The following is a 13,250-nucleotide window of genomic DNA, read 5'->3' on the forward strand; positions in this document are numbered from 1 at the left end:
AAGCATATTTATTTGACAATATATTATGTGAAAACTGTGAAGCTTATACCAAAATGACTGAGTGGTCACTATGTATTTCTTCAGTGGCCACCAAGCAGAAGAGCAAGGTAAATAATGCAAAGCATTATTACATAAATAAAATAAAGTCTGTGTTTCATCCCATCCACCACATTCAATTACTGAAATGGCAAGCCAAGTTTGAATATATTCAAAAATGTATTATAGCTTGCCCTTAAAAGCACTTTTCTAGTGACCAAACACATTCTTCTAATTAGAAACTGAAGGATGGCAATACCTTGCTGTGGCTTTGCCTCTTACCTATAGATTTGAAGAACAGTGAGTGAGTCTACAGACAACCATGCCCTTGAAAACCATTTGTGAGATTCATGTCAGAGAATTAAAAGGCACCTAAAGCTAGATGCACACTGCAGAATTTTAATGTGGCTTCTTCATGGAGAAATGTAGATGCCTATGCCAATATCAGCTATTGAAACACTATTCAAACTACCAATACAGGTTGAACATCCCTTATAAAGCATTCCGAAATCCAAAATACTCCCAAATCCAACATTGTCCACATGGGTGGCTGAGATAGTGATACCTTTGCTTTCTGATGGTTCACTATACAATCAGCTCTCCATATCCATGGTTTGAAAATATTAAAAAATAAAGACAGAAAACTTTGATCTTACTATTTTATATAATGAACTCTATTTTACTATGCCTTTGTATATAATAATCCTGAAACCAAAACCTAGCAGATACCAAGGGCCCACTGTACACAAGCTTTGTTTCATGCACAAAAATATTTAAAACATTTAAAATTACTATATAAAATTACTTGCAGGTTATGCATATAAACATAATGAAACATAAATGAATTTTATTTATTTTATTTAATCTATTTATTTCATCTGTATGCTGCCTTTCTCCCAAAAGGGACCCAAGGTGGCTCAATTTCATGTTTAGATTTGGGCCCCATCTCCAAAATATCTCGTTATGCATATGCAAATATTCCAAATTCAAAAAAAGTCCAAAATCAAAAGCACTTCTGATCCCAGGTATTTTGGAAATGGGATACTCGACATGTATAATCTCTGATGGTTTTGTCTGTACAAGTACTGGCAAACAGCACACATTCAACTCTGCTGTATCTTCAATAAGACCACTGGTCTATCTGCCCCAGTACCATTGACTATGATCAGTAATAGGTCAGGCAGAGAAATGACTTTCCCAGCCTAAGACTCTTCTTTCAAATTGCAGATACTGGAAGCTGATTTTGGGAACTCTTGTATGTGTTACGTCAGTGATCTATGGCCCATCCTTCTGGGAAAAGTATTATTTATTTATTTATATTTACACACTCCTTTTATAAAAAGTCCAAAAATAAAAAGACTGCTACAAGAGTTGTGCCAAGAAGATGGCAGCTGTCTGATGAAACAGGCACACACACTCACACTCAAACCTATCAAAATAATGTTCAGGCCCATTCCAATTGGAATGTAAGTTCTCTTTACCATAATATTACCCATGGGTCCGGTTTCACCCTCTCCATAAGTGGAAATTATGACATTGACATTTTCCACAATGCGCTGAAAGGTCTGGTAAAGCTCTTCTGGGTCTAACTGCAATTCCAGCAAAGCACGATCCATCTTGTTCATCATCAATACTGGCTTGATACGCTCAGCAATTGCCTGGCGAAGTACAGTCTCGGTCTGCACACAGACCCCTAAATGAGAAAGTTGACAGCCAATGTTTTTGAGAAAATAATGTTGAAGTAGAACTGATTGGGGGAAAGTATTTTTGTACTAAATTGTTCACTTCAAAGAGAAGGTAAACAAAGTATCTTGCTACCTCACAGGCTTACTAACAGTTGATTTAATTTCATAGGTTTGCTCTAAGTCGGAGCTAACGTGATGACAAACAACAACATCTATATTATATACTTAGAAACTGCTCCTAAGGCAGTTTGCAAAAATCAAGACTGTTCAGTACTACAGCAGTACAGTGGTACCTCGGGATACGAAATACCCAGGTTACGAAATTTTCGGGATACGAAAAAATCCCATAGGGAATTATTGTTTCGGGTTACGAATGTTTTTTCGGGTTACGAAAAAACTTTTGGTGCTTTTTTCGGCTTTTTCGCACGGAATCGCGGCTTTTCCCCATTAGCGCCTATGGCAATTCGGCTTACGAAGGCTTTTCGGGTTACGAAAGCGGCCGCGTTACGAATTAATTTCGTAACCCGAGGCACCACTGTATCAGCTCTTTCATCCCACACGACTAGAGGAATTTCTGTCAAGCTCTAACAACACACACAACTGTGGAGGTATCACCAAAAACCACCCACATTCTGAAACCTATCATTGCACTGCAAGAACTAGAAACTTGTTAGTATTTCCTCCAAATACTCTGTGAACTTAGGGGTTTCTATATGCATTATCAACCATAGATTACATCATCACATTTTAAATTTCTGGAATACCTGCTGGTGGCAGAAATCTAAACCACACAACCACTCAAGACCATCCCCCAACTCTTTCCATGCTCTGCAGAAATGGACAGGAATCTAAAGATCTGGTTTGGCCTTGTCAGCCAATCAATGGCTGGAAGGAACCTGTCCATCTCCAAAGCACCAATCCTGTTCCTCAGTGTAAGTTTTGGGACAACCCTTTCCTTCCTTTCTTCAATTCTAAATCAGTCTGAGGTTCCCCACACCAATCAGAAGAACTGTACTGCAGTAACATTAATGCTTACCCTCACAGCACTGCTAACTCCAAATGTTTCACTATCACTTACCAGCCACCTCCTAGAAAGCAGAATGTTCACATTCAAATTAATCTTCATTTTAAACACATTTACCTGAAACACAGTCAACAACGACAAGAGCGCCATCAGTGACACGAAGTGCAGCTGTGACTTCAGAAGAGAAATCCACATGTCCAGGAGAGTCAATTAAATTAATGAGGAAGCCAGAGCCATCTTTGCACTGCTTGATAAAAGCCAAATCATTTTCTGAAAGCTCATAATAAAGAGAAATGGCCCTACAAAACAGAAAGATAGGCAGTTTTTCCAAAATATTTTTATACCTATTTATTTAAAACTTCCATATATACTATACCTAGAGCCTGAGACAGTTTACAATCCAACTGCATATTCACCTGTATGTATTTAGATCAGCTAAGGAGAGAGATGAGCAAGTACCAAGGGGTGGGGAAGAGCTGCATCAAATCCTGGGGTTCACTAGAGAGCCATACAAAACGGCCAGCTCTGCAGCCAAACTGCTAGTGGAATATGTAGGGTACAAGTATTCACCTTTTAAAGGGCCAAATTAAATCAGGCACATAGGTCAACATAATGTTGTCAACTTGAATGGTACCCCCAAAAGGAAGTCCTCTATTTGGAAACAAGGACAAATAAAACAGTACTCTTACATAAGTACGCATAAGTGTAAGTGCACCCTTACATATGTGTTTATTTCTATGTAATTTAGTATCATAATGATCATTTCCCATAATCTATTACTGTTTAACTCTGGCCCTTTTGGTCTTCACTTTTACAGTCTCTCTGTGTGGGGGCACCTACACACATGATGCAATGGAGTGTAGCTAAACAAAGTACAGTTGGCCCTTCTTATACACGGATTTTTTATACACTGATTCAAGCATCCATGGTTTGAAAATGTTCCAAAAAAGTATAAATTTCAAATATCAAACGTTGACTTTCCATTTTTTATAAGGGACACCATTTTGCTATGTCATTATACTGTATTTAATGGGACTTGAGCATACACGAATTTTGTTATCCACGGGGGATCTTGGAACCAAACCCCAGAGTATAACAAGGGTCCACTGTATGTTCTGCAATAAATCTATCAAGTTTTAGAATTGCCACAAAATACTTCATCAATTTTGCTGTAATGAATACAGTTGCCTCTCTGAAATTCAGTCCTTGTAGCTACTTGAATTCACATAAAACAAACATTTCAATAACTCGGTTACTGAAATGCAACATGGCAGCTTTAAGTTGCCAGAATTAGGCAAGTAGCCTAACCATCAATCAGTTAACCTAGAATATGTTAAATAACAAACTTAATCTCAATTTGTAACTGGATTGAGGTTTAGAGTGAAACAGATTACACACATTAGAATTACAGAATTACAGAGTTGGAAAATATCATTGTTAATAATACTCACGTAGACTTGATTGTGATACATCTTTCCTGCTCATCTTTCCGTGTGTCAGTAAACCGGGTTTCTCCAGCTCTAGCTGAAGCTATGATACCTGCCTTACACACCAACGAATCTGTAAGTGTAGACTTGCCATGGTCAACATGAGCAATCACAGACATGTTCCTGATGTTGGACTTTTTGTCCATGATCGCTCGAATCTGGTCTACAGTAAAATTCACCTGTGTTTTAAAAAAAAGGAAAGAGGAAAACAAAGCTAAGGCCTTTTTCCACACAAAGAGAGACAGAAAATACCTGTATGGCTCACAGCAAAGATTTTTCCAGCAGGTGTCATACATGGCAGCAGTGAGTTTCCGTGGCATTAAAGTGGGGTATTTTGACCTAATGAACACTGTGAAATACAGGTCAAGTTATTTTTAAAGCATTAACTTGTTCATCAAAGCAGTGCTTTATTGGTCTTTGTTGCCAGAATTTTTATTCTTCCACTGTTTACAAAAACAAATTAGTTAACACTTACTATGAAGAGAGTGTAATGATTTCTCTGTACATTTTACATGGTAAGTAAGGATTTTACAAATGTAAACAACTTAAAAAAACAGTTCTTTTCTTTGGCTTTTATCATGGCACATCATTATCAACGTACCCTTATCAGTGGTCTTTGCTGCTGGTGGCTGCTTACAGTAATGCTTGCTTATATTTATAGTAGCCGATTAAAAGTTTTGTATGCCAGTAAATTTGATCCTGGTGGCTTCAGCATTAAGGAACAAGCAGCTCCTTACTAATAAATGATGCCATCATAAAATCTAAAAAGATTAACATTACAGGGCATTCTTGGCGTCATGGAATATTGAGTCACAGTCAAACAAGAGGTAGTTAATTAGGCAGCAGGCTACCATTACGAGGTATTAATTAAGAAAGCCAATACAACCCACAGGAACTGTGGCTTTAGGAGTTTGTAGACACACTGACTTTTCATCTCCAACAATACCACCCCACTTAACTTTTACATGGTACTGTTATTGTGAGGTTTCAGAACAAAAGATCAGGATTTAACCATTACAGGGGTCCCTCCACATTCACTGAGGTTAGGGGTGAAGGACCTCCATGAATGTGGAAAAACCCCAAATTAAAAACAACAACACTATTCTTTTTACCTAAGAGAACACCTGTCTAGGAATTTCCAGGTCCTCCGGTGCATCTTTATGATCAACCTCTGTCAGAAGCTGATCATAGAATCATGCTGGAGGACCTAGAAATGCCCTAGACAAGTGTTTTTTCTAGTAACTTCTAGGTTTTCCAGCAGAACCCTATAGTCATCTTCAAGCAGAATTGCACTGGAGAACGTATAATTCTTAGAGAACATATTAATCAAATCTGCAAAAGTCAAAGCCACAAATGTGGAAGACAACTGGATATTCACCATGGCAACTTTGGTCCAAGCCTCTAGTAAACATGGGAAAGGACCAGCTTCATTTCTGCCTATTAAGCAAAAGAACTGGATGGAGCTTGTTCCTTCCAGTATCTGCAGTGATCTTTATCACCTGACAAGTGCTGAAGTTAAGAGGAAGGCTGGGGACTGTTTGGCAGCCAAGGGGCCTGAAAGCTCAACTGGAGTACATGTGCATTTGTGCACAGAGAGACCCATGCCTGAGCACCTTCACCCAGCAACACTCAATCCAACATACAGCATTCTCTGCCAACCTTCCCTCAGGAAGAAAGGTAACGGTCATTTGATATCACTGTTTGTAGGTACCTGGGGGCGCCATCATAGAATTGGAAGAGACCACAAAGGCTGTCCAGTCCAATCTCCTGCCATGCAAGCATCAAGAGTTCAAACCCACTCTCTCCTCTCTGCCTGGGAAAGGCTGGTGCAGTGAATGGGCTTACATACTATGATGCACATGACAAGACAAGCCTTTACCCACTTCAAAAATTGGGGAAGAGGGACACATCCTAAATTTAAATAATTGAACAAACATGAAAAAAGGCATTCCCTCCTCCTGCCAAAATTAGACAGCTAAAATTAAGAAAACATGCTGCAATGCAAGAATAGACATGCATAAAACCATCAGTGTGTGAACTCCAATTCTGAACTGGAAACAAATTCCTATGCTAAGCATGTGATCACAAATATTGTACTCTCCAGTTTTATGTCTGCCTACACTCGAGGGCAATATATGAAAACTTCAACCACTATCTTGCACCTGGATATAATTGGTGGAACTGGTGGAAAACAATAGATTTTGCAAGTAGTTTTGTGGCACTGTAAAGCGTAATGAGTTTTGTTTGGCTTAAGTTTTCATGGGCTCTAACCCACTTTATGAGAGCCATTAAAAATCCTCGAAGCCAAACACCTGCCCTGTTCCAGCTCCCAGGGAGCAACAGCAACACACTTCCTCAGGTGCACGCTTCCTAAAGTCTAAAACACACGGCAGAAATAATCCAGTTTGAGACTGCTTTAACTGCCCGGGCTCAGTGCTAGGGAATCCTGGGAATTGTAGTTTATTGTGGCCACACAGCTCTCTGACAGAAAAGGCCAAATGTCTCACAAAACTACAGTTCCTAGAATTCCCAAGCATTGAGCCAAGACAATTAAAGTGGTCTCAAACTGGATTATTGCTGCAATGTGTTTGGACCTCTGTGTGTATATTTGTATCTGCTTTTCTCCCATCGCCTCTACTTTTTTCTTATCTTGTCCCCTAAATCTTTCTTCTCTGACCCCTTCTGTTCTAAAGATCCTAGGAAATGTCTGATGCTCCCAGGCCTGCCAAACTGTCAGAGGAAAATTTAAGCTCGTTTTGGGTCCTGTACGCATACAAAGAATTTTATAAAGTCTGAATCATGATAGCAGCTTTCCCCACGGCTGATTTACCCCCACTGGTCTACACCCAAAGTGAGAAAGGGAATGAAGCAGGATGGACTCAGAATTACAGCCCATTTGGGGGAAGGGTGTTACTTGTTTGTGCACCGTACACTGCAATCATTACAGAGAGCAGCACAACTCCTTCTCCAGAATGGCTTGTCACTATCTGGTGCATCAGAGCAGTATGTCTGATGTCCAAAAAGGTATTCTACAAGGATGGGGAGAAACTGATTTTAATTGAATATTAACACCTTTCAGTGCAAAATACCCAGGAAATGCTGGGTGGCATACTGGTTGCAATCCTATACAGACAGCAAGTCCTATTAGATATAACAGCAAGCATACAAAAGACCCTGCAAGGGAGCCCTACTTCACACCTCTCCTCCTCCTAGCTGGCTTGTTGTTGTGTGCCTTTAAGTGATTTCCAACTTATGGTGACTCTAAGGCTAACCTTTGTTGTTGCTGTCTTGTTCCTTCATTTCCTTATGGTGACTCTAAAGTGAACTTGTCATAGGATTTCTTGGCAAGTTTTCCAGAAGGGTTTGCCATTGTCATCCTCTGAGGCTGAGAGAGTGTGACTTGCCCATGGTCAACTGATGGGTTGGCATGGCCAAGCTGGGATTTGAACCATGGTCTCCAGAGTCACAGTCCAACGTTCAAACGCCACTGGGATTTCTTGGCAAGACTGCCTCCCCCTGAGGCTGAGAACATGTGACTTGCCCAAGGTTCCCAAGTGGGTTTCATGGCTGAGCCAGGAATTGAACTCTGATCTGCAGAGTCATAGTCCAACATTGAAACCACGACAGCATGCTGGCTCTCAGACCTAGAGTTGTCACAACACTTTTGTTTCATTCTCAGCACTTTCCACCCTGCTCAATATAAGGATCACAGGAAGGCTGGCATACTTCACAGGTTTGTTGCTAAGGATTACTGATCAATCATATGCGAAGCACTCCTGAACATCTGAAATGCAGTATACAAGTAAAAGATATAAACAATTATCTAGACAGCTGGTATCATGCAATCTTCCTTTTCATGATGAAAACAGAATTGTTGCTGTGTTTCTTTAAATAGGTTTGCTAGATACTGTTGCTATTTAAAGCCAAGAGAAGGAAGAAGAAGGGAGCTAGCCAAAAAAAATAAATAAAACCGCTTCCAGACACACATTCTTGCTGTCCCTGCTGCAGTATATGGCTGCACACCTGGAAGCACAGCCGATCTATGTAAGACCTAGTACAGAATTAACACAAAACAGTGAACATTGACATTTTTTCTCTCTGTGTCAAATCCAGCCACTCCTTAAACTACCTTGCACCCCGTTTAATTGGATTCTGTGGCACTAGACAAAAACAATTGCTGCAATGAATATGCACCACAGTATTTATCACAAACACTGGGAGGGGGAAAGGATGTGCAGGCAGACTGTATATGAAAAAATGAACTCCTTTGTGCCCTGAAGAATAGAAGAAAGGAGAGGTATTTCCACAACTGAGCAGACATTTAGAATACAGAAGTTTCACTAAATTCTTAGCACAACAAAATATGATATGGCTGAAATGTTTTGGTTGTCTCACTATTCCTTCCAGCAAGTTAAACACTCTCTCTGCTGTGAAAAATGCTCTGAATGAAATAACAAATAAACCTTTATAATATGGACTATGTTTATAAATAGATATAGGACAGTTTTCCCATTATACAGAGCAACAAACAAATACTGGAAACAAAGTAAGATTATTATTATTTTATTTTCTTATATCCCACCTTTCTCTCAATATAGGGATTCAAGGCAGCAAAATAATAAGAGAAAAGAAATGATGATAAAAAGGACAGTTATACAATAGTCTCAAACCTAAAGCAAGACTTGGAAAAACATAAACAGGAGAGCTTTGGGGTCTCTATTTTAAAATAAAAAAGGAAGGAAGATCTGGATCATCTCAGCATTTTTAATACAAAAGGATTCTCCTGTATTAAAACTGTTTTTATGCGTGCCACCCACAGCCCCATGATCTTTCAGGCAGTGCTGCTTCAAGTGGTGGCCCCTGGCTCAGTGTCAGACCCAAAGCCATGGGCTACCAGTCCCTGTCAGGCTGAGTCTCCCTTATCCAAAATACCCCAAAACTGTCCATAAGGATGGCTGAGACAGGGATACATTTGCTGTCTGATGTTTCAATGTACACAAACTTTGTTCCATGCAAAACTATTTTAAAAATATTGCCTTCAGACTTGGTGTATAAGGTGTGGTGTTGTTATGTGCCTTCAAGTTGTTTCTGGCTTATGGCGTCCCTAAGACAAACCTATCACTTGGTTTTCTTGGCAGGATTTGTTCAGAGAAGGTTTGCCTTGCCTTCCACAAGGATGAGAGAGTGTGACTTGCCCAAGGTTACCCAGTGGGTTTCCATGGCCAAGCAAGAGAATTGAACCCTGGCCTCCAGAATCTTAGTCCAGTGTTCAAACTACTGTGCCACACTGCTCTCTCCTGTGTAATGTGTGTTGTTATTGGCTGCCTTCAAGTCATTGCTGACTTATGGAGACCCTGTCATGGGGTTTTCTTGGCAAGAATATTTGCCATTGCCTTCCCATGAGGCTGACAGGCGTATACAAAACATAAATCAATTTCATCTTGAGATCTGGGTCCCATCTCCCTCCAATCCATCTGCCTTGGTCCAGGCCTCAGAGGGAGAGAAGAACCACTGGACCTCCTTCCCTTTCCCTCCATCATTCCCTTCTCCTTTTGTTTCGTGTCTTTTAGATTGTAAGCCTGAGGGCAGGGAACTGTCTGATTAAAAATAATACTGTAAGCCGCCCTGAGAGCCATTAGGGCTGAAGGGCGGGATATAAAGACCTAAATACCTAAATAAATCAATATCTCCAAGATATCTCCTGATGTCTGTGCAAACTGATGTGCACCACATTTTAACTGATGTGTTGTGCCAGTTCATTTTGTTGTTCCTCACCTCTATCTAGGAGAGTTGGGTTAAAAAACAAATATCATGAGAGTGGGCCCTTGGTATCTGCTGGGTTTGGCTTCAAGGACCCCTGTGCAAACCAACCTCCACGGATGCCCAAGTCCCATGAAATATAGTGGCACAGGCAAATGGTGTCCCTTTGGCAAAAACAAGCTTTGCTTTTTGGAATTTAGTCATTTTTTAAAGTCTTTTCAAACGATGGAGGCTTGAATCTGTGGCTGAGATATCCGTAGATACGGGGGGCTGACTGTTGCTCCATATCTGCATTTGGTTCCTGAGGGGAAAATGTAGACTTTTCATTTGTCTCCATTGAATTTTCCTTTTATTAATTGCAACCCGGTTTTCTCAAGGTCTTTTTTGAATTCTGCTGCTATCTTCCAATATGTAAACTACTCCTTCCAGCTCTGTATGACCTGCAAATGTGATAAGAACTCCCTCCATCCCATCATCTAACTCAGTGGATACAGAAGGCTGGTTGTAATTATTATTATTATATTGTATTCCAAAATCAAGAGAGAGAATAAAACGTCCCAGTGCCACCAAGTACATCTGGTCCCAAGCCTTGCAGGGAAGACTCAGCCTGTCATAGGAACTGCTACCTTCTTTGCAACATTAAGGTTAAAAGGCATCCCAAGTGGCAGGGCTCTCCAGATGCCACCATCATGGGCTGCAGCCCCTGAAAGGAAAAGGGGTTTGTATCCCAAACGTAACTACTTTTACGTAATAGATCATCTACCCAATTGCCTGTTACAGACTGCCAAAATAAAGCTGCTTCGGGTCTCTTTGGAGGTATGCTATTTAAATGATGCATGGGTCCTAAGAGTCTGGAGGTCGCACCAAAGCCACGCTCCAGTCCTAAGGACTAGAGTGCAGCTTCTGGATTCTTAGGATGCATGCATCATTTAAACAGCATACCTCCAAAGAGATCCGAAGCAGCTTTATTTTGGCAGTCTGTAACAGGCCAAAATGTAACACAGAATATCCAAAATATACCTCTAGCATCCCATGGATCTATCAAATAACCTTCTATATTTTATATTTTTCCCTGCATGAGGAAATATTTCGCAATCTTTTATACATCTTTAAAGAAGCCTCTCCTTTGGTCGGCGTCCTCCATTCCTCTCCAGCGTCCTCCATTCCCCTGCACCTTGCCCTCCTAAGACACCTGCGCCATTAGAAACCAAACAACCATGCAGACTATGACAGTGTTTTCAAATGAAGACTAATAATGAGTGAGGATGACGGGAGAGAAGCAAAGGTTCACAGAAGAGGAGGAGCCCCTTGAAGAGAGGGCAATATATCCCCTTCCTTTGAAGCCAATGGGGGTGGCCGCCATTTTGACCGAGGGGCCTGGCAAATGGCGGCGCCTCCCCCAGTTCCGCTCCCGAAAATGGTGGTCGCCAGGGAGAAGGGGGGCTAGAGGGGAAGGAAGGCGCCCGAGCCACAAAATGGAGCCGCGGCGAAGACCCTCGCCCCTTCTTCTTCGGGTATCAAGCCTTGTCTTTCACAAATCGCTCACCATTTTGGCGGATGGCTCCGGATACTCTCCGCCGCTGCCCCCGGCGAAAGAGGATTGTTATCACCGCTGCCGCCGCCTTAGAGGAGAAGGAGAAAAGGATTCGAGGGGCTTCCTAGAGCGGACGCTCTGAGACCACAACAACAAGGAAAGGAGCCCCTCTAGCCCTGCGAGAGGAGTGTCTATGGTCTTCTTGGCGACCTCGCACTCGGGCCTGGGAGGGATGACGTCAAGGTGGTGGGGGGCGAGGAGGAGAGAGGAGGAGGCCGGCGTTGCTATGGCGACGGGAGCAGAGTACTTGTCCAGGGTGCTGCTGCTGGTTGTTGTCCCTCAGTCAGTCCTGGCCTCCCTCCTGCCTCGGGACTGGCCTTATGTAGGCATTTGTCGCCAAGCACTTGTTTGTTACACAATAAGGCCACACAAAAGAATACACAGGAAAGTGTGTCTGTGTGTTTCTTTTTTTAGTTTTACAGTATTAGTATATCAAACAACACGTATTCATTCACTCTGACAAAACAAAGTACTGTACCTGTATTTACATTACATAAACACAAAATAAATGTTCTAAACAACAAATAAACAAACCGACAAACATCTTTAAAACACAAATTCCACATTCCTGAGCTGATGTCTAAAGTTGAACTCTTCTGACTTTGTACTAATTTCACCAAATATTCTGTAGCTCTACAGATTGTTGTTGTTGTGTGTGTTTCTAAGGTTGTTGTTGTTGGTTGTGTGCCTTCCAGTCATTCCTAACTTATGCCAACCCTAAGGGGTTTTCTTGGTGATATTTATTCAGAAGAGGTTTGCTGTTGCCTTTCCCTGAGGCTGAGAGTATGTGACTTGCTGAATAAAACAATACACAATGTGTGTGTGTGTGTGTTACTAAGGTTGTTGTTTTGTGTGCCTTCCAGTCATTCCTGACTTATGGGAACTCTAAGGGGTTTTCTTGACAAGATTTGTTCAGAGGAGGTTTGCCATTGCCTTCCTCTGAGGCTGAGAGAGTGTGAGTTGCCCAATAAAATAACACAAAAAATGTGTATGTGTGTGTATTTAGAGTTGTTGTTGTGTGTCTTCCGGTCATTCCTGACCTATGGCGACCCTAAGGAGTTTTCCTAGTAAGATTTGTTCAGAGGAGGATTGCCATTGCCTTCCCCTGAGACTGAGCATGTGACATGCTCAATAAAATAATACACAAAAATGTGTGTGTGTGTGTGTGTCTAGGATGGTTGTTGCTGTGGGCCTTCAAGTCATTCCTGACTTATGGTGACCATAAGGAAACCGTGCCTTATGAAGAAAGGCTTAGGGAGCTGGGGATGTTTAGCCTGGAGAAGAGAAGGCTAAGAGGTGATATGATCGCCCTGTTTAAATATTTGAAGGGATGTTATATTGAGGAGGGAGCAAGCTTGTTTTCTGTTGCTCCAGAGAACAGGACCCAGAGCAATAGATTCAGATGACAGGAAAAGAGATTCCACCTAAATGTTAGGAGGAACTTACTGACACTAAGAGCTGTTTGACAGTGGAACACACTGCTTTGGCGTGTGGTAGAGTCTCCTTTTTGGAGGTCTTTGAACAGAGGCTGGATGGCCATCTGTCAGGGATGCTTTGATTGTGTGTGGCAGAAAGGAGGTTGGATTAGGTGGCCCTTAAGATCCCTTCCAACTCTATGATCCTGCATCATTTTCAGTACCAGAAGCTGCATGACTAGATCCTTT

General features: G+C 41.5%; 1 protein-coding gene across 1 annotated transcript in view; it reads right to left on the minus strand.

Moving 5' to 3' along the window:
* The window catches only part of LOC121920918 (elongation factor 2-like), a 40,871-nt gene extending 29,092 nt beyond the window's left edge, over positions 1–11,779 (minus strand). Inside the window, 4 exon segments of the mRNA XM_042448210.1 lie at positions 1,518–1,729; positions 2,863–3,044; positions 4,197–4,411; positions 11,539–11,779. Coding sequence (XP_042304144.1) covers positions 1,518–1,729; positions 2,863–3,044; positions 4,197–4,411; positions 11,539–11,541 — 612 coding nt within the window. The 5' untranslated portion in view covers positions 11,542–11,779.
* Positions 11,780–13,250: the final 1,471 nt, after the last annotated feature.

This window comes from Sceloporus undulatus, chromosome 2 (assembly GCF_019175285.1).
Source record: "Sceloporus undulatus isolate JIND9_A2432 ecotype Alabama chromosome 2, SceUnd_v1.1, whole genome shotgun sequence".
Classification (NCBI taxonomy): domain Eukaryota; kingdom Metazoa; phylum Chordata; class Lepidosauria; order Squamata; family Phrynosomatidae; genus Sceloporus; species Sceloporus undulatus.